At 39.8% G+C, this 21,531-nt stretch overlaps 1 protein-coding gene across 2 annotated transcripts; it reads left to right on the top strand.

Moving 5' to 3' along the window:
• The first annotated feature begins 2,396 nt into the window (after positions 1-2,396).
• ehd2b (EH-domain containing 2b) lies at positions 2,397-15,388 on the top strand. 2 transcript variants are annotated; one of them, NM_200063.1, is given in 7 exon segments: positions 2,397-2,688; positions 5,962-6,420; positions 9,506-9,682; positions 11,095-11,192; positions 13,017-13,429; positions 13,746-13,910; positions 13,989-15,388. In NM_200063.1, coding segments are annotated over 6 exon segments (1,632 nt in total). In that variant the 5' UTR covers positions 2,397-2,688; positions 5,962-6,199; the 3' UTR covers positions 14,547-15,388.
• The last annotated feature ends 6,143 nt before the right edge of the window (positions 15,389-21,531 follow it).

Below are 21,531 nucleotides of genomic sequence, written 5' to 3' on the forward strand. Positions count from 1 at the left end.
TATATAAGTGGCGCAGTAGGTAGTGCTGTCGCCTCACAGCAAGAACGTCGCTGGTTCGAGCCTCGGCTCAGTTGACGTTTCTGTGTGGAGTTTGCATGTTCTCCCTGCGTTCGCGTGGGTTTCCTCCGGGTGCTCCGGTTTCCCCCACAGTCTAAAGACATGTGGTACAGGTGAATTGGGTAGGCTAAATTGTCCGTAGTGCATGAGTGTGTGTGTGTGAATGTCTGTGTGGATGTTTCCCAAGGATGGGTTGCGGCCGGAAGGGCATCCGCTGTGTAAAAACTTGCTAGATACGTTGGTGGTTCATTCTGTTGTGGCGACCCCGAGTTAATAAAGGGATAATAAGCCGACAAGTTTATGAGATATATTTATTTATTTATTTTTTCTAGAGAAAGTATTTTTTGTTTGTTTTAGTTGAGAAATAACTAAACTAAATAAAAATAACCCTTAAGAAATTTTACAAATTAAACTACTGTTGTCCAACGACTTGCCTAATTAACCTAACTTGCACTATCAATTTGTGTTGGGATAACATGAAGGCATTAACTTAACCGTTTTGTTCAATTCACTTAAATTTGTAAAAACTACTAAGTTATTGCAAAAAAAACCCTCAAGAATTTTGTTTTTTTCAGCTCATTTTAAACAATTAGCAAACGTCATTTTTGAGTGAACTATCTTGCAAAATAACGAAAAATTTGTAAGTACTATCATCATGCCAAACACTAAAGAACTACTTACTTTGACCGTCTGTTCAACTCCATTGTGAAGTCAGTAATGTTGTACAGAGTTGAAACCTGGAGGATAACCAAAACCACAACCCGAAGAATCCAGATGTTCATCAACACCTGGTTTAGAAAGATTCTTCACATTCGATGGCCCGACACGATCAGTAACATCGATCGATGGGGAAGGACCTGTCAACCTCCAATATAAACAAAATCACAGAAATCTGGAAGAGAAGACGGGATTGGATAGGGCACACCCTACGCAAACCACCAACTAGTCAAGCTCTCAGAACCCTTAAGGGAAGCGGAAGAGACCCTGTCCATAATACCTGGCGACGCAACCTCAAGGCAGACATCGCAGAGATGGGTTACATCTGGAGACAAGTAGAAAGAATGGCCCTGGACAGAAACCTCTGGAGATCGACCTTTGGTGGCCCATACTCTGAAAGGGGTGGTGGGTATAAGTAGGTAAAAGTTGTCACAACACAAATTATTAAGTTAAAGTGTTTTTACACATATATGTAGATTGAACATAAAACAATTACGTTGTCCAAAAAACTCAGAATGGTGTTGTTTCAGCTTATTTTAAATAAGTAGTTTGAATGAACATCAAACGTAATTTTTTGAGTGAACTATCTTGCAAAATAACCAAAAAATTGTATGTACTATCATCATGGTAAAGACTAAAGAACTTACTTTGACCACCAAGACCTGTCTGTTCAACTCCATAGTGAAGTCAGTAATGTTGTGGGGTTGAAACCCGAAGGATAACCAAAACCATCACCCTAGGAATCCAGACGTTCATCAACACCTATCTCAAAAAGATTCTCTTCATTTGCTGGCCCGAAAAGATCAGAATCACCGACCTAAAGGGAAGGACCTGTCATCCTCCAATAGAAGCAGAAATCTGGAAGAGAAGAAGATGGGATTGGATAGGGCAAACCACCAACTAGCATCACCAGACAGGCTCTCAGATGGAACCCCTAAGGGACGCGGAAGAGAGGCCGTCCAAGAAACTCCCACTGATGCGTCCTCGAGGCAGACATCACAAAGATGGTTTACATCTGGAGACAAGTAGAAAGAATGTCCTCTGAGGATCGACCTTTGGTGGCCCATTCCCTGGAAGGGGTGGAGGGCATTAGTAAGTAAACGATGCAACATAACCCCTTCATGTTGTCACAACACAAAACAATTAGGTTGCCCCCCCCCCCCCCTTAATAATGGTGTATAAAAATGTTAAACACACATGGGAAATACTTGTATGTAACAACCAGTTTTGAAAGTTGCTAGTGACTTCATCTGTATATGTAATGATCTATCCGGCCAGCAGATGGCATTGGTTAATCAGCTATGCCTCAGAGAGCCACAAGAGTTGACCTGCCAAGCCTCTCCAATGTGTTCTGTCATGCCAGCATCAGTAGTCACATGCGCATCTGTTCTACAAACAGTTCAAACAAAAGCCAAACAAACCATAACACAATACACATTTCCCCAATGCTACACTCTCTGCTGACAGACGAGCAGTGCCACGCCCTCACTTTTGCAGGCAGCACTTTATGGAAATCAATGACTCTTTCTAAAAACGCTTGACTCCACCTTTTGCATTGATGCGCCCCCCTTTACTCCCTCGTCCCCACCCTGGTTTAAACCCATTGTCATCACTCGCCTAAAAGCAAGCAGCCGTCCCAGGCTCTCCCCTGCTCCTGCGTCAGGCAGTATTTGAAGAGGTGTAGGCAGGGAAAGGAGGCAGTACTTGTGGGCTTGCCTCAGAGCTGATTTTGCTGCAAGAAATAGAAGATCAGAGCAAGATCTTGGAACGCTTTAGAACTTGAAACTTTTTACTTGGTGCTATACTTTGGACAAAAAGCGTTCCTTCTAAGGTACATCCTTGAATGGCAAAACGTCCCAGCTGGAGAAAGTGGTTCAGATTCATCCTCATTTGAAGTTCTTCGACGTTCTCAAGGTAAGAATTCAGGTATAAAATCTCTTTAAATGGAAATGTTTTAATTGGATGCATCGATTAAACCAATAAAATCTCTTTAGAATTTAATTAAATGAAAATATCTTCTGAACAACGTCAAACGCATGCATCGATTAACCAACAAAGCATTGAACAATGCCTCTACACTGTAAAAGAATTGATTGCTGCCTTCCATTTTTAGTTGAATTGAGTCAACTTGTGTAGCAGTTTAAACTTGCATCAGTCAAACAAACTTAAAATATGAAGTTAAACTTTGTATAACTGAAAAAATGTAGTTTAATTAACTTATTGAGAAGTTAAAGTAACCTAAAAACATTTGTTGTCATGACTTTTTGTCCTGCACTCAAAAAAAAATGACGTTTGCTGTTTGTTCAAACTACTTAAAATGAGCTGAAACAACACAATTCTTAAGTTTATTTGGGGACAACTTAATTGCTTTACATTAAAATCAACTTAAATTTGTTAAAACTGATAAGCTAACTTGATTCCTTCATGTTGTCCCAACTCAAATCGATTATGTGGATCCCAGTGTTTTTTTAAATGTGGCCTTTTCCCCCTATTAATGGCAAGCACACAAGTATTTCTGTCATATTTATGAAAATGAAGCTCCCAAAAAGACGAATTGTGTTGCAATTGTGGTGCCACAAGGCATTTTCCATCTCCTGCGCAACATGTGAGACTTATTACATAGTCAAAATCCATCTCTTGCCAAGCCATCTGTGCAATAGTTGAACGTTCAATCCAACATAGCCAGTTTGTTTCAGCTGCTAATGAAGACTCTTAAGTTGGCACAAGTAAAACAAATCTCCCTGGAACACATTTACCTGAATATTCCGATTGAAAATAAGATAATATGATAGGTAAGTAGGGAGTGTTTCGAATAGGCTGCGAGGCAAATGCTCATTACCTCAAATCCTTGTCAGGATTCAACAAAAACCATAGAATATGTTGTGCTTGATAAATCACCAGTGTATTCAGCTCTTAAACACACCGTAATCCTTTACACATTTAACTTTCCACTGCAAGCCACTGCTGGAAAACACAGCTCACTCTTTTCAATATACGGAAATAAGTTATGAATGCGTGTTTGTGGATCCAGAGTTTGGGTGTGTGTGTAAGTGTTTCCAAAATGAGCACCAACTTTTTCCAGGGACATGCATGGACAATTCACTCTGCGTTCCCTGTGGGCTGGAAATGTCTCTTAGGGTTCTTTATTTGAGAATAAATAGCCAGACATTCTCAAGCACTGTGAAAAATGCTGGGATCCACACAATCGATTTGAGCTGGGACAACTTGAAGGAATTAAATTAACTTATTAGTTGTTATAAGTTTAAGTAGATTGAACATAAAAGGAATAAGTTGTCCCAAAACATTTTGAGAATTGTGTTGTTTTAGCTCATTTTAAATAAGTATTTTGAACAAACGTCACTGTTTTGAGTGTGAGATCAAAGCACACTGCAAATAGTTTTTCCTAGTCTAAATATCAAAAAAGTCTTAAATCAAAAAGCATTTTCTGGATTAGTAAAACAATTTAAGTGGATTGAACATAAAATAATTAAGTTGTCCCTCAAAAAAAAAAATTAAGTTGTTTCAAGGTGCCACACGATGGCTCAGTGGTGAGCACTGTCGCCTCACAGCAAAAAGGTCACTGGTTTGAGTCCCAGCTGGATCAGTTGGCGTTTCTGTGTGGAGTTTGCATGTTCTCCCTGTATTAGCGTAGGTTTCCTTCGGGTGCTCGGTTTCCCCCACAGTCCAAAAACATGCTGTATAGGTGAATTGGATGAACGGAATTGGCCATAGTGTATGAGTGTGAATGAGTGTGTATGGGTGTTTTCCAGTACTGAGTTGCAGCTGGAAGGGTTTGCGCTGCATAAAACATGTGCTGAAATAGTTGGCGGTTGATTCCGCTGTGATGACCCTTGATAAATAAGGGACTAGGACGAAGGAAAATTAATTAATTTCATCTCATTTTAAATAAGTTTAAACAAGCAGCCATTTTTTGAGCTTTTATGCTTGTTTTAAGAATAAACTTACTTATTTTTTCACTTATTTCTGTAAACAAAACAGAAATAGACTTGTCTAGAAATGATTTACGTAAGATTATTTTTCTAGGACTAGAAGTGGTGTTAGTGAGACCAGCAGGGGGTGCTCAACCTGTGGTCTTTGAGTCATAACGCTCCAGTATAGTGAAGGGTGCTCTATACTGCTCAGCGAGCGCCGTCTTTCTGATGAGATGTTATACTGAGGTCCTGAGTCTCTATGGTCATTAAAAATCCCAAAATGTCCTTCGAAAAAGAGTAGGGCTTTAACCCCGACATCCTTAATCTCTGCCTTTGCTGTGTTAGATAAAAAGCACAGTGACAGACATGAAGGAAGCAGATCTCATGTAACGTTTATGAGAAATACGACAGTAAGAACTTTCCCAATGATTATTTGATGTATTTGTTGTGGAGTTCCATTCAAGCCTTTCTGCAACGATGAGTCACACACAATGTGGTTGCAAAGTTCACACACACACACACATACACACACACACACACACACACAAACACTTTCACTGTTTTTGCAAGTTAATATATATATATATATACATTAATACCTACGGTTGTATTGATATCCGTTATATTAATGTACAAAATAAACCTGACTTAACGTCCCCAAACCAAGCATCTTCTTTTATAGTGGTGATAAAGTAAAGACTGTAAAATTGCAGTACTTCATTACAAACATGCACTGTTTTACAAACGTTTTAAACTCATTCTTGATCACATTTGATGATGACTGATGATCACAGAGTGCAGAACAGATCTTTTATTCCTGATTGCTTTGTGCACGTCCTGTCTTGTTGATTTGATTATATGCATTACTAGGGAGACATGTTAATATGCGGCTGTCAATCAATTCGATGGGCGGGGAAACCGCACTCCTACATCACGTCGTCCTCAAAATAGGAGGGAAGAGGCTAACATCAGCAAATAAAAAAAGAGACTTTTTGTGTTTATATCACTCCAATATGGCCGTGGACACACTATACCTACACGCAGACCTGCCCAAACAGCTTACAAAAGATGATTTTCATCATAGGTGCCCTTTAAGTGAACTGAACACAAATAAAGAAAAAAAAAACTTCAGAATTGTTCAACTCATATTAAATAAGTAGTTTGAACAAGCAGCAAAATTTTTGTTTAAAATGTGAGAAAATACAGGATCAGTCATAAAGTTGTTTTAATGTTCTCTTTTCTTTCTTCTTTTCAGGCATAAATATACTTCCCAAAGCCAAAAGCTGAGGGTTACATACAATAGTTTACTTTATAACTCCAAACATCCCTTAGTTACTCCAAACCTTTAAACCATCAAGGCAGAACATTTGGAAACATTATAAAAAACACCGTAAGCAAGAGAAGAGCCTTCACAGTTACCCCAGAGGACACGTAAACAAGCCATAAATTAACTCCCTGCAAAGGAAACTCTGAGTACTCTCGCAAATTGCACGATGTCACGCTGGGGACGTAAGAATGTCAAGAAGGCCCCCGAGGTGATCAGGACAGTGACCGAGGGCCTGAAGTCACTCTACCGAAAAAAGCTCCTGCCTCTGGAGCAGTATTACGGCTTCCATGACTTCCACTCACCGAGTCTGGAGGACGCCGACTTTGACAACAAACCCATGGTGCTGGTCGTTGGGCAGTACTCCACGGGAAAGACCACCTTCATCAAGTAAGACGACATTTCACCACAACTTTTAAAGGGATAGTTCACCCATAAATGAAAATACCCACCCTCAAGTGGTTGCAAACCCTAAAGAGTTTCTTTCTACTCTAATTGTATGCACATTTTGCATACATTGAAAATTATTAATGGAAATGTTTAGATAGGCATACATTTGGAAAATGCGCATCAAAACTGAGTAGGATCTGATAAGGAAAAATGTACATAAACTATGATAGAAATCCATTTACTGAATAAGTTCCAATGTCCGTCATCATAGTGGTTTAGTATTATTACCTCCAGATCTGTCTTGAGCATCTGTGTGTCCAAAGAGTGGTCTCAATATTCCAGTTTTGAGAATAAATCTTTGGATGATAATGCAAAATGGCATTTTTGGATGGAAACATAGCGACTGACTTCCATAAGGTAATGGTCACAAGTTTACAACATTTTTTAACATCTTCTTATGACAAAAGAAAGAAACTCATTAACCTCTAAAACAAGTAAAGGGTGAGTAAATGATGATAGAATGTTAATTTTTGGGTGAACTATCTCTTGAAGGACTCTAAAGTAAATTTTAAAATGAGCTAAATATTTAAATAGTGGTTAAAGAGCTTGGAATTTACAACCATAGCCAGATTTCATGATCATCAGATGTCAAGACCTGGTATTAAGATAAGATGTAAAGTGTTTTGAGCTTGTTTTTTCTCACGTCCAGAGATTTTTTATTTATTTATGGTGCATTCAAACATCTAAAAAAATATCTCTCTGGCTATGCTGTGAGAAACGTCACAAGAATAAGAGCTGTGTCCCAATTCCAAGGATTTATACTTCGAAGTGCATGGACTTAAACAAAACAGTGTGCACAAGCTACCTTAATGTATTTCCCCTTTCTTCTCATTCAAAAATAGTATCTGTCTATAAAATAGGGTCTCGTATGACAGTAATTGTACGGCTAGACATCTAAGTTTTATTCAGCACACAATGAATAGTGATGATCAGTTGCATTCTTCATAAGGCACCAAAAAAAAGATGCATTTGACAAGGTCTTGGAATTAAGCCTTCTTCATGCTGCAATGACGCAATCAGACTAAAAGATGAGGCCTTTGAAATGGGCCACCACTAAGGTTTTAATGCATGGCAGGGTTGTACCCAGAGGGCAAGGCAGTGACCAACGGTGAGGACCACCAACAAAACCTAAACTCCAATTCTGCCAAGGCAGAAGATAGAGATTTCTACAAAGGGAGAATGCTGAAGTGTCTACCCTGACAACGTATGAACTGATTATTGAAAATGCATGATAATACTCAGGTTATCCACTATTATTGATTATGCGGAGGGCTCCATCTCTGATCAGGGCCCTCAGTCAGAGGCACCCTGTTAAAGTTGGCATGAAACAGAAGTTAATTTTGTCCTTTTCCCCCCATCATGATGTACATCAGATTTAGACGGTTGCCAAAGAAATCCCCGCCGACATCCTCTGATGTAGAATGTTTTCAGATGTTCAATGATGACAAAGAGGAGCTGAGTTTTACAGACAGAATTGCATCAAATTCTTTTTGAACCCCTGCCTCCTGGGAATAGGGCAGAAATAAGACACACTAATAGGTCTTAAAGGAAAAATAGTCCTGCCCTAACGGACAGATAGTCCCACCCATCGGACTGATAGCTCCACCCTAAAAGAAAGATTGTCCCGCTCTAAAGGACTGATAACTCCGCCCTAAAGGAAAAATAGTCCTGACCAAAGGCCTGATAGCACCACCCTAAAGGAGAAATAGTCCCACCCTAAAGAACTGATATCTTTACTGTAAAAGAGAGATAGTCCCATCTCAAATGACTGATAGTCCTGCCCTAAAGGACTGATAGCATTTACCTAAAGGAGAGATAGCCCTGCCCTAAAGGAGAGATAGTTCCACCCTAAAGAACAGTTAGCCTCACCCTAAAAGACAGATAGTCCCACCCTAAAGGATTGATAGCCTTACCCTAAAGTAGAGATAGTACCGCCCTAAAGGACTGACAGCCCCACCCTAAAGGAGATAGTCCCGCCCTAAAGGACTGACAGCCCCACCCTAAAGGAGATAGTCCCGCCCTAAAGGACTGACAGCCTCACCCTAAAAGAGAGATAATCCCGCCCTAAAGGACTGACAGCCCCACCCTAAAGGAGAGATAGTCCTACCCTAAAGGACTGACAGCCCCACCTTATAGGAGAGTTAGTCCCGCCCTAAAGGAGAGATAATCCCACCCTAACGGAGAGATAACCCCGCCCTAAAGAACAGATAGTCCCACCCAAAACGACAGATAGATCTTCCCTAAAGGAGAGATAGCCCCACCCCAAAGGACTATTAGCCTCACCCTAAAGAAGAGACAGCACCGCCCTAAAGAAGAGATAGCCCCGCCCTAAAGAACAGATAGTCCTTCACTAAAGGAGAGATAGTCCCGCTCTAAAGAACAGATTTTTCTTCCCTAAAGGAGAAATAGCTCCACCCTAAAGGACTAATAGCCTCACCCTAAAGAAGAGACAGCACCGCCCTAAAGGAGAGATATTTCCGCCCTAAAGGAGAGATAGTCCTTCTCTAAAGGAGAGATAACCCTCCCTATAGGAGAGATAGTCCCGCCCTAAAGGACTAATAGCCTCACCCTAAAGAAGAGATAGCCCCGCCCTAAAGGATAGATTATCCCACCTTAAAGGTCTGATAGGCCTGCACTAAAGGCATTCCATGTGACTAGAAGTAAATAAAATTCATTTTGAGGGGGGAAGGAAGGATTTGATTAAAGATTATGATTGTGACTGATTTTTTACAAAATAATGAAGTGCACAAATATATCGTTTATAAGCACTACTATATACATCTAAAAATAAGAAGAGTAATTTTGATTCCATGCTGACTTTAATACCAGCTGGAAACAGGGTTTTGGTTTCATGTGTACTTACATTCATATTCAGTATATATAATATCATTCATTTGAGTTGATTTTATACAATTTACTGAATGGAAAGTTACACTGTGTTTTGTTTATTTTAGCAGACATAAAAAAAACACAAGGTTATTAAAGCCTGTCTTGTCAGCAGGGTAACCATGTTCTGTCAACACAGGTATCTGCTTGAACAGGACGTCCCTGGGAGCCGCATAGGGCCTGAGCCCACCACCGACTGCTTCACCGCTATCATGCACGGAGACGTAGAGGGGCTCATTCCCGGAAATGCCCTCATCGTGGATCCCAACAAGCCCTTCCGCAAACTCAACCCCTTCGGAAACACCTTCCTCAACAGGTGACTGGATTTATTCAAGCAGATGTTACACCCAGCCGCGATGTACGTACATGAGAAATGAGGGTGGGTTTTGTGAAAGAATGTGTCCGCTGACCCGTCTGCTTACACTGGGCACGCAGAGAAGATAACAGAGAAACTGTGTGTTCGTTTTTACTCTACGGAATCTCAAGCGTCCGTGCCAAATTTCTAAGAGAGGAGGGACTTTCCTTATTTGTGGAAAACTTGTGGAAGGGAGAGATATCACAAGAGAGGGCAATGAGCGCTAATGTGCCTGAAGCAGAGCTGATGATTTAGCATAGCCTGAGTTCACCAGAGGTTACAGAGAGAGATCTCATTTGTTAAAGAACATCATTTTTAATGGGATATAGAGTAATGTGTCTGAATGTAACATTTCTTCGATATTATGTGATGTAACTATCAAGTAAACGTTTATTTTGTCCATATTTGACCTAAGAGAGTTTTTGTCATCATCAATGTGGAGATAAAAAGAGCACCTACCCTAATATTTAGCATGAACGTCTGACTCCCCGTATGAACAATACTGCCAGTGAAACTTGCTTTAGCAACTATTGCTAATTTGAATGATGTGGTAGATAGAGCAACGTCTCATATTGAAATACCAGGCAGTAGCCAAACAGTGGGAGGAAACTAAGCTGAAGTTCAGGTCATCCGAATACCTCAGTCTTCTCATTAACCTTGCCAAGAGTTTCTCAACATAATTAGCTCGCAGTTGTCTGTCAACACCAGAGGGGGCGCTGCTCTTATCTTATCATCTTTTAATCAGATTGAGTTTTCCATTGGTCTCTTCGGGTGTATTTTCGCAAGCATGTTTTGAGAACTTCTTTTCTCCAACTTCCTGCCCAGGGAAGCAGTCCACTCGTTAAACTCATTTAAAGCAGGAAGAGACGATGTTTTTCTATGCCTCAGATCATTAGTGGCAAGTATTGTTTGATTTTGGCAGCGCAGGTCATTTTCCTTCAGGAAGCACTGTGTGTTTCGAGCACCACTTCCACACAATGGACCAGCCTGGGAGGAGTGACGCTAGAAGTCTGCTTCTTAGATCACACACAACAGCTGTCATAGGAGTAATGGACATTTTATGCAGCTTTTCTCAGGAGGAAAGGGATTTCAACTTAAGAGACCTTGCATGTTTGTGACATTTAAGGCATCATGTCACATTGGTTTAGTACACAAGACATAGATGAGACTTTTAGACACCTGTATTTTAGTTATTGTATTGAATTCCCTCAGATTCACAGGCTACACCATTTGATATTAATGAGCTGTAGATATAAGAATATATGCAAATATGCAACAGAACGTTCTGTATGAGCTTGAGGCTGTACTTACCCATTCAGGCCGGAAGAACATTTTCAGTGCTAAGTTCAATTGAAAATCTCTATCTCTGACAGATTCCAGTGCGCTCAGCTACCCAACCAGGTCCTGGAGAGCATCAGCATTATTGACACCCCAGGAATCCTGTCTGGGGCCAAACAGAGAGTGAGTCGAGGTAAGTCTGGCTGAAAAATAAGGAAAGGGGCTTTGAAAAATGTCAAATAATAGTCAACAATGTCTCAATTTTGGGCTGAGAATGATTATTAGTCCCATGTACAATTTCTAAACTCACAATATGCGACAATTATCTTACACCCAGTGTAAAAACCCCATCTAGACCCTCAGAGAACCTGTAGGTATTGGGTACTAATTTGAGTCCATGTAAATACTACACGTAATATTGATCAGAGGTAAACAAAACATCAGATGATCTAGGCTCTCCCACTGAGAAAATTGTTGGGTAATCCTAGCTTATCAGTGTTGCACGCGTCTGTGCGATGTCTGCTTTTTCTCTTTTTTTTTTCCTGCCCAAAAGCAGTTGAAGTGACGCACTGAATGGGAAAGTGAGCCATTAAGGTGTGACAGGGAGAGGAAAGGGAAGGAATGCAGAGGAATGTTAGGGGGGTGTAGGAGGATCTGAGGATTCAACTGTTGTCAAACAGTTTTAGCATACAGTATATTGTTCACAAAATATTTGAACATCATCACCTCGAACATGGGTCTCAAACTTAATTTCCGGAAAGCCACAGCTCTGCACAGTTTTTCTCCAAACCAAACACACCTGATCCAACTAATCAAGGTGTTTGAAACTACTAGAAACAAGTAAGCAGGTTTGAGCTGGAGCTGAACTCTGCAGAGCAATGGCCCTCCAGGAACTGGTGTCTGTTTGACACCCCAGGGCATCCCACTTGTGATTTTAGCTTTCAAAAGTGTGCGTGTAGTGTATAGTGTACCCCCTTGTATTTACTATATGTCTTCAGCTGATCCCACTCAGACAAATTCGACAGCAGTAATCTCCCTTTATAGTCAAAGTGGCACTGTGGAACAAAAGTCTGGACCGTGGGAGGAAGGCTGTATGCAAAATCGCCCTCTATTCCCTCAAATAGTGCACTATTCAAACAGTGCAGAGTTCGGGTCAATCCCTTATTAACTACACATGAAAAATATAACCTGTTTTCAAGGTTTGATGAAAATTACAGGCAGTCCTTTTTGATTAGTGATAAAGCTAAACTCTGATGTGTGGTGACCCTTCAGGACCACAGTTGTCCACCTCTGTACTACAGTGCACTATTTGAGGGAGCAGCCATTTCTAGTGGTGTTTGAAAACATAGTGGACAAAATGAAGTGCACCTAATCAATCCCACAATGCACAGCAATAAAAGGTGTACAACCCATGTACACTCAACAGCTAGACAATGCCCAAAATGCACCGTGAGAGTTTGTACACCGAATGAACTTGCAAGGCTGACAACGACATGGCATTTAAAGCACAATCATAACAGTGTAAGTTTCGAAGCTTGAAGAAGTTGAAAATCTAATTTGTCTGAGGGATTTATCAAGTAAAACACAAACAAAACAGCATTCCGTCCAGTGCACTGAGTGCCTTTTTGGTCTTCCCAAGAGCAAGTAGGGTCCCTTCTTGCTCTTGCGTTTATTAAAGATATAAAGATAATACACATATATTTGAATTAATAAATTCACAAATATTGTAATTGTACACCTGTAGCCAGTGGTACTGTATAGGAGATTGTTCTGTGGTTTTGTTTCTTTCATTGTCAGTGTCTCGTGGGATCATAGTTCATTCCCTTACAGTCTTTTACTTTTTTCCCAGATTTCAAATTCTTTCATCTTTCAAATCAGTTCAGAGCTGATGGGTTGCATCACCACAAGCCCTTTAGAGAAGAGCATTTTGAGAGAAAATTAGTGTGGTCACTGTTGCACGCTAGTGTTGTTAGTCATTTTTAGTTGATTTACTTCTTCCATTTTTTTCATATTGTAGGATATGATTTCCCAGCAGTTCTCCGCTGGTTTGCTGAGCGTGTGGACCGAATCATCCTTCTCTTTGATGCCCACAAGTTAGAGATCTCAGATGAATTCTCAGAGGCTATCGGAGCTCTCAAAGGCAATGAAGACAAACTCCGTGTTGTGCTGAACAAGGCTGATATGGTTGATACCCAGCAGCTTATGCGGGTGTACGGAGCTTTAATGTGGTCCCTGGGGAAAGTGTTTGGTACTCCTGAGGTTCTGAGAGTGTACATCGGTTCCTTCTGGTCTGAACCTCTCATGGTGACCGACAACCGCAAGCTGTTCGAATTGGAGGAGGAAGATCTGTTTGCTGATATCCAGAATCTGCCACGTAATGCAGCCCTACGCAAACTTAATGACTTGGTCAAGAGGGCCCGTCTTGTGAGGGTATGCTAATATATGAATAATTCATATTGTTTTGGATCTGTAATGTCAGAAGATACACTTACAGGGATGGTCATTAATTACTCACCCATGTCATTCCAAACCTGCATGCCTTTATCTTAGGAGCACCAATGACACTTTAGTCTTTAATGTGTCTGTATAATGAAAGTCAATGGGATGTAGTTCTATTCTGTACCCCTTCGAAATCTGGAATGACATGAGGGGTCGTACATACGTTGTAGCATTTCGTCTGAATGCTTTGCAAGCTATATGGCAACTCGCTCATGGGAAGCATCACTAATCTGCGTTTTAATCACAGGTACATGCCCATATTATCAGTTACTTGAAACAAGAGATGCCATCGGTCTTCAGAAAAGACAATAAAAAGAAGAACCTGATCTACCAGCTCCCGGTCATCTTCTCCAAGATCCAACTACAACATCACATCTCTCCTGGAGACTTCCCTGACTGTGCCAAGATGCAGGTTAGTGCAACCACCCGATTCCTTTTCTTGAGGTTAAAACACTACTTGTTTGACAAAGTAATGCTTGACTTTCCTCAGGAGCAACTAATGGCACATGACTTCACCAAGTTTAAAGCCCTGAAGCCCAACCTTATGAATATGCTGGATGAGCTGTTGTCCAGTGACATTGCCAAACTGATGCCCCTTCTTAGGCAGGAAGAAATAGAGGCTGGGGTTCAACCAGGTGTCCAAGGTGGAGCTTTCTTGGGAACCCGTGCCGGACCCTTTGTGGAAGGTGACCCCTTTGGAGAGGTTGCGAATGAAAATGGCGAAGTGGGTGAAGAAGATGAGGAATGGGTGGTGACAAAAGACAAGCCCAAGTATGATGAGATCTTCTACAACCTCGCACCGAATGAAGGCAAACTGAGTGGCACCAAAGCCAAAGATTGGATGGTGAGCACAAGGCTCCCCAACTCTGTTTTGGGTCGTATCTGGAAGCTTTCGGATGTGGATCGTGACGGCATGCTGGATGATGAGGAGTTTGCCCTGGCCAGCCATCTGATTGAAGTGAAACTGGATGGTCATGGGCTGCCCCCTGAGCTCCCTGCCCGTCTCGTGCCACCATCCAAGCGCCGGCAAAAAGGCTCTGATGCTTAGACAATTGCACCCACAATGCCTTGTGCAGTCTTCCGCATGCTGTCCAGCTCTAAATCAGCTGCTGTGCATCCCCGTTCACTGTATTTAGGTGCCGTTTTTGTATTTTTGTAACACATAATTAATGTCTTTCTTTGTATTCTTGGTTCAGTTGCAACAATTCAAAGATTCCCAGCTGGAAGCCAAAGAGCGTTGCGATAAACCAAAGAATGGTCTCAGTCATTTGGAAGGAATGTTGCATCTGTCACCATTTTTATTCTCGACGGTAAAGTCATACAGCATCATGTCCAGCAATGCTACGCATATCACTCAATTCATACATCCAATGGCTCTAGAACTATGGGATAGCAAGCAAAGTTTTGAAGATAACACGTTTATTTTTGTCATTTAGCGTAGAAATATGTAGACTTGGCTTCACGCACTTTTTCTTACGGCTTTTACTGGTGTCGACAACTCAAATCAGAATGTGAAACCAAAGCAAGCACTCAAAACTCTGAATCTTCTACGACCGCAGACCTGAGAAGGCAAGTGAAAACCTTTCTGAGACTTTGTTTTTCTAACGTGGAAATCAGTTTACTAGCACGATGCTGCCTTTGCCTTTACAATTAAAAAGGAAATGTGCTTTATATGTGATCAGTTTTACTATTTTTTGTCTTTTTTGTATTGAATGAGCTCTATGCATACTATGAACGAATGTCACAAATATATATGAATTAAATATTAAACGTCAAAGCAAAAATGTGGAAATTTCTTTTGACTACTGTAAACAGTTCCACTGACTGCTTCAGTTAACCAATGTTTTCACAGTAAATGTATTGAGCTAAATAAAGACTTTTTGACTTGTATGTATGGTTTGAAATGTTTTTTGTTCCTTTCAAAAAGAAATGGTTAAAAGATAAGCTTAAATTTTGAAGAAACAAGAAATGTCCTAAACGGACATAGTATTATGCAAATAATGTGCTTTTTTCTTCTCTTTTTTTATTGAATGTTTGAATTTTATATATTTTTATTGCTAAAAAAATTACAAATCAAGGCGTTAGACTATATTTAAAAATGTTTCAGGATTTGGCATACAGGGTCAAAAAAATCCCTCATTTGTCTAAACTTTAAGAAATTTCAAAGCCTATTCAAAAGCCTTCAAAGCTTGTTGTTTCTTTGAAAAGAGCCTTACATAAATCTTGAGTTGTTGGGAATGGAGGCACACTAGAAGGCTGGAAAGACTGCAGTGACAGGCCAGATAAACAGTGAGTCACAGAACTCCCTGCCAAAACCCCATACCACCATTTTCCATCTTCCAGCGCCCGTTCCTCTCTTCGCTTGTATTTTCCAGCTATGCATCATTCCAGAGGCTCCGTTATGACTTTTCTCACATGCCTATGTTTACCCTCATACAATCCCACAACCGGTGAGAGCATTGTGTGTGTGTATAATAACCGTTCAGGTTTATGAAGAAAGAGAGGAAGGGTATCTCCTAGTTTCTTTCCTTAACTTCACCACAGAAAGCAACCCAAATGAGAAACAGAGGCAATCCACCCATCGCTCCAATGCTAGCTGGTTTACAGTGTGACTCAGTGGTGAAGAATGTGGTGGGATGGGCTTGAAGGAGTTATTAATATCTCTTTTCCTCGGGTCCGCTAAGTTTCCTAAAGTTCAGGCCTTTGACGCTTTCTCTTTATGGAAGATGTTAACATCCCCCTATTTGGACTTTTCTTCAGGGCTTGTTTCAACCCTTAAAGGGATAGTTTACCCCCGAAAACGTCCCTTCTTTCAAGATGTATATTACTTGTTTCTTCAGTAGAACCACCAGCATCTACACTACCTGACAAGGGTCTTGTCGAAGTTTTAGGAACAATATAAAATAACTTGACTTCTAGTTGATCATTTGGTATCAGAAATTACTTATATGAAAGGCAAAGGCCTCTAGATTACGCTTATTTTACCAAAATAAATATGATCTTGATTTGTTTTCTAATTATTTTCAAATATTTTTTCTAATTATTTAATTAGGACAGCAAGGTCTGACTTTGCTCAGTCAAAAGTCTTGTCACTTAACAGAAATAATGTACAGTATAGAACATAAAGTCAAGATTCTTTGGATTCATCTTCAATGCCGCCTCCTTCATCTACCCCCGGCATGCTTAACAATGTTCGTCTCTGGTGACTGGGCTGGCCAATCCTGGAGCACCTTGACCTTCTATCCTTACAGGAACTTTGATGTGGAGGCTGAATATGAGAAGGAGCGCTATCCTGCTGAAGAATCTGCCCTCTCCTCTGGTTTGTAATGTAATGGGCTGCACAAATGTCTTGATATCTCAGGCTGTCGATGTTGCCATCAGATCTGCAGATCTCTCGTACACCCCCATACTAAAACCCCAAACCATTATTTTACCTTTACCAAAATTGACTGATTCCTGTGAGTATTTTGGTAAAGAGTAAATGCCACCTACTGTAAATCTAATGGCCTGAACATGGGTAAATGAATGGCAAATTACACATTTTGGGTGAACTATACCTTTAACCCTGCATGTTTGTATGCATATGCGCTGACAGAGTGAAGTCAAGCATTTGGGATCCACCTCACAAATTGAGCAAGTAAACATAAATCATTATAATCATCTGCAGTTTAAGCTGATGCAAATTCCCTAAACAAAACCATCTGGTAACAGTGTGTTGAAAAAAAAAATATTGTGTGTGTGTGTGTGTGTGTGTGTTTGTGTGTGTGTAAATACTATAGTATAATGTGTATACATGTAAATACTATACTGTTTTTGAACCATACACTATGGTAAAGTTTAATTAATCTGTTGTGTTGATTTTTTTTTTGCTATGGTAACACAACTATAACAATATAAACAAATTACCCAATACTGTAGATTTCTACAATGCACCACAATAAAGTACACTACAGTATTTATTACAGCTTATCAGTTCACTATAGTTAATACCACAGTTTGCTTGGCATTCAATAACAAATAGTTGTAAATACTGTAATGTATACAGTATAATACGCTTTACTGTAGTACGCTTCAAAAACTATGATATTTACTATAAATATCTGCAGTATTGTTTTTTGTGTGACATATATACTACCTGACAAAAGTCTTGTCATCGATCCCAGTTGTAAGAGCAACAAATAATAACTTGACTTCTAGATGATTATTTGGAAAAGTGTCAAAAGGTAGATTTTTCTGATGAATCGTCTGTTGAACTGCATCCCAATCAAATACTGCAGAAGACCTACTGGAACCCACATGGACCCAAGATTCTCAGAGAAATCAGTCGAGTTTGGTGAAGGAAAAAAATCATGGTTTGGGGTTACATTCAGTATGGGGGTGTGCGAGAGATCTGCAGAGTGGATGGTAACATCAACAGCCTGAGGTATCAAGACATTTGGGCTGCCTATTACAAACCTCCTTCTCATATTCAGCCTCCACATCAAAGCTCTTGAAAGCAAAAAAGGTCAAGGTGCACCAGAATTGGCCAGCCCAGTCACCAGACATGAACATTATTGAGCATGTCTGGGGTAAAATGAAGGTGGCATTTAAGATGAATCTAAAGAATCTTCAAAGTCTAAACAATCTTACTGTCCAAATTAAATAAATAAAAAAATCAAGGTATGATCATATTTTATTGTGGTAATATCAGCGTAATCTAGAGGCCTTTCCCTTTCATATTAGCCACTTCTGATACCAAATGATCAACTAGAAGTCAAGTTATTATTTGTTGTTCCTAAAACTTGGAGAGGCAACAAGGCTCTTGTCAGGTAGTATATATATATATATATATATATATATATATATATATATAGAGAGAGAGAGAGAGAGAGAGAGAGAGAGAGAGAGAGAGAGAGAGAGAGAGAGAGGGATAAAACATCTGTGGTGCGCTTGCAAACACACACATACATCTAGATTACTATAAATGTATCATTGGAAATATACTGGTTATTATTGTTTTTATTACTGTTTTATGCTAAAATGTTGATAGTTAAATGTACAGTTTTATTATTTTTGTATTGATTTGTATGAATAATGTGATATATTGAATAATAATATAATATATTGAATATTGATGTGATATATTGCATAATATTATGATATACTGAAAAACATGATGTTTTCATTCATTCATTCATTTTCTTAGTCCCTTTATCAATCAGGGGTCGCCACAGCTGAATGAATTGCCAAATTATCCATCATATGTTTTACGCAGCAGATGTCATTCCAGCCGCAACCCATCTCTGGGAAACATCCATACAACCTCATTGACACTCATATACTTCAGACATTCATTCATTCATTTTCTTGTCGACTTAGTCCCTTTATTAATCCGGGGTCGCCACAGCGGAATGAACCGCCAACTTATCCATCAAATTGTTTTAACGCAGCTGATGCCATTCCAGCCCCAACCTACCTCTGGGAAACATCCACACACACATTCACACACACACTCATGCACTACGGACAAGTTAGCCTACCCAATTCACCTGTATCACATGTCTTTGGACTGTGGGGGAAACCGGAGCACCCGGAGGAAACCCACGCGAACACAGGGAGAACATGCAAACTCCACAGAATCTCCAACTGACCCAGCCGAGGCTCGAACCTGTGAGGCGACAGCACTACCTACTGCGCCACTAATATGATGTATAGATAATATTTTATTTAATTACTCTATATATAGCTTTTTTCTTTTTACTGCTATTTACTATTTAACTATACTACAATTAAAGATTATTAAAAACCATAACTTATATTCAGTTTACTGGATAAAGTAAATGTTCAGTCGTGTCAGAATAATAATATTCATGTGACGCAGAACAAAAGTATTTCATCCTGTCAGGACTTTATACAGTTTACGGACAGAACATGTAATTTTCTGTAAGGTTCTTACCGACCGTCTAGATGTTCACAATAGTCTGTCTGTGCGAGCTGTGAGACATTTCGTACTTCTAAGAGAGGAAAAAAAAACAGTTACGTAAAGTCGTCAAACACGTGGCAGTCTCTTGACTACATAGCAACCACACGGACAAGAAAACACGCAGAATATCTGTACATGTTGTGGACACCGCCTCCACGCCGGGATTCCCTCTCTAAACCAGCACACGGGGGTCTGCATGTACGTCAGCAGGTCTACACGGGGAATTCCACACAAAGATGTCCCACAAAAACACAGGCCTGCGCGGGTCAGCGGCATTTTTTGACAAGATCCGAGAGCGCCCCCTGCTGGACACACACTGCTTTGCTGCGATTCATATAATAAGTAGATCATGGGGTAAACTTTGCTCTAGATTTAAAAAATGGCGGAAGTCTGCACTTGTTGGCACAAAGCTGGTCGAAGCTTCTCATAAACAGCGTCCATAATAATACATTTAAATAGTGGTTAGGTTAGGAGCTACAAGGCTAAGGCTACAAAAAAAATGTTTTGACATAAAGATGGTGGCGACACGGTGACTCAGTGGTTAGCACTGTCGCCTCACAGCAAGAAGGTCGCTGCTTCGAGTTCCAGCTGGGTGGTTTGGCATTTCTGTGTGGAGTTTACATGTTCTCCTCGCGTTGGCATGGGTTTCTTTCAGGTGCTTCTGTTTCCCCCACAGTCTAAAGCAGGGGTTACCAACCTTTTGGAAACTGAGAGCTACTTCTTGGGTATCGTTTAATGTGAAGGGCTACCAGTTTGATACACACTTCCTAATAACAAATTTGCTCAATTTACTTTTAATTATATGTTATTATTAATGAGTGATATTCATCGATGTGAAGACACTGATCATGTTAATGATTTCTCACAATAGTTGTCAACAATGATTGGAAACAGATACATATCAACCAATGCAAGTGTGATTTAAAAAGAATAGCTTCAAAAAATATTAGATACAGCTTACTGGTATGTGGTAATATGGTAAGCTAATTTTATAACAGGCCCACAGGCAACTCGTGTGATCCTCGCAGGCTACCTGGTGACCACGGGCACCATGTTGGTGACCCCTGGTCTAAAGACATGCGGTACAGTTGAATTAAATAAATTAAATTGGCCGTAGTCTATGATGAATAAATGGACTAAGCCAAGAGGAAAGAAGTGAATAATTTAAGTGTTATTTAATTAAATTGACACACTTAAATTATGTAAAAAAAAAAAAAAAAAAACTTTTATTTTGGATGTGATTAATTTGCCCAGCACTTTTTAAGTGAATTACTATGTTTATTATAAGCTTCGACTAGCTATGTACCAATAAGTGCATATTCATCCACTCTCTTTTTTATCTAGAGCAAAATTTACCACATTTTCTACTTAATATATGGTTCCATATTTTATTTCTCACCCAAATAAATCCCACTGGCTTATATTTTATATGCAGTGCCTACAAAAAAAAATCACCAAACCCTTAGTTTATTTGTCAAACAGCCTGAAATTAAATCATATTTCCAAATATCTTTTTTAGCCTTTGAATTATTTTTGTAGCCTTATAGCTCCCCAGATAGCAAAGAATTCTAGCCCAGATTTGGCATAAAGCTGGCACATCGCATAAAGCATATGGGCCAAACATGGCCTGGGTTTGGCAGAGGTGGCAAGATTTGGTTCAGTCATGTACCGTAATTCACTACAGCATGTGGGCCAAGCAAAACCTGATTGTGTGGGCCAGAGCTGGGCTGGCCCACCTGTTCAGTTTTAACCTTTAGTTATAACTAGGCCCACACGGAATCTGCACTCGCAGAATTCCGCAGATTTTTAGCCCATCATTAATTCTGTTTATTTACTTGAGTAAATGTGTGTAAATCTATATTAATTCAGTTTTTAATTACAGTAATATTATTGACTAATGTGAAAATGTTCATCTGTTTTATTTACAATGCAGTTTGTAAAGTGATATTTTCTGTCTTTTACTAGATATATTTTATGAGAGACTTGGTTTGTTTAACAAATAAAGTGAATCTAAATGGATTTGCATTTAAAACATTAAATAAAGGTTAAAAAGATTTAATTTTTTATTTCA

Source organism: Danio rerio, chromosome 18 (assembly GCF_052040795.2).
Source record: "Danio rerio strain M-AB ecotype USA chromosome 18, GRCz13ab, whole genome shotgun sequence".
In the NCBI taxonomy this organism is placed as follows: Eukaryota; Metazoa; Chordata; class Actinopteri; order Cypriniformes; family Danionidae; genus Danio; species Danio rerio.

Bases quoted from the DNA above. Each gene is read 5' to 3' on its own strand.
- ehd2b (XM_087291660.1), top strand. From the start codon at position 13,181: ATGGTTGATACCCAGCAGCTTATGCGGGTGTACGGAGCTTTAATGTGG. The intron at 13,430-13,745 runs GTATGCTAATAT...TTTTAATCACAG, and splicing joins AGAGGGCCCGTCTTGTGAGG to GTACATGCCCATATTATCAG. The intron at 13,911-13,988 runs GTTAGTGCAACC...GACTTTCCTCAG, and splicing joins CTGACTGTGCCAAGATGCAG to GAGCAACTAATGGCACATGA.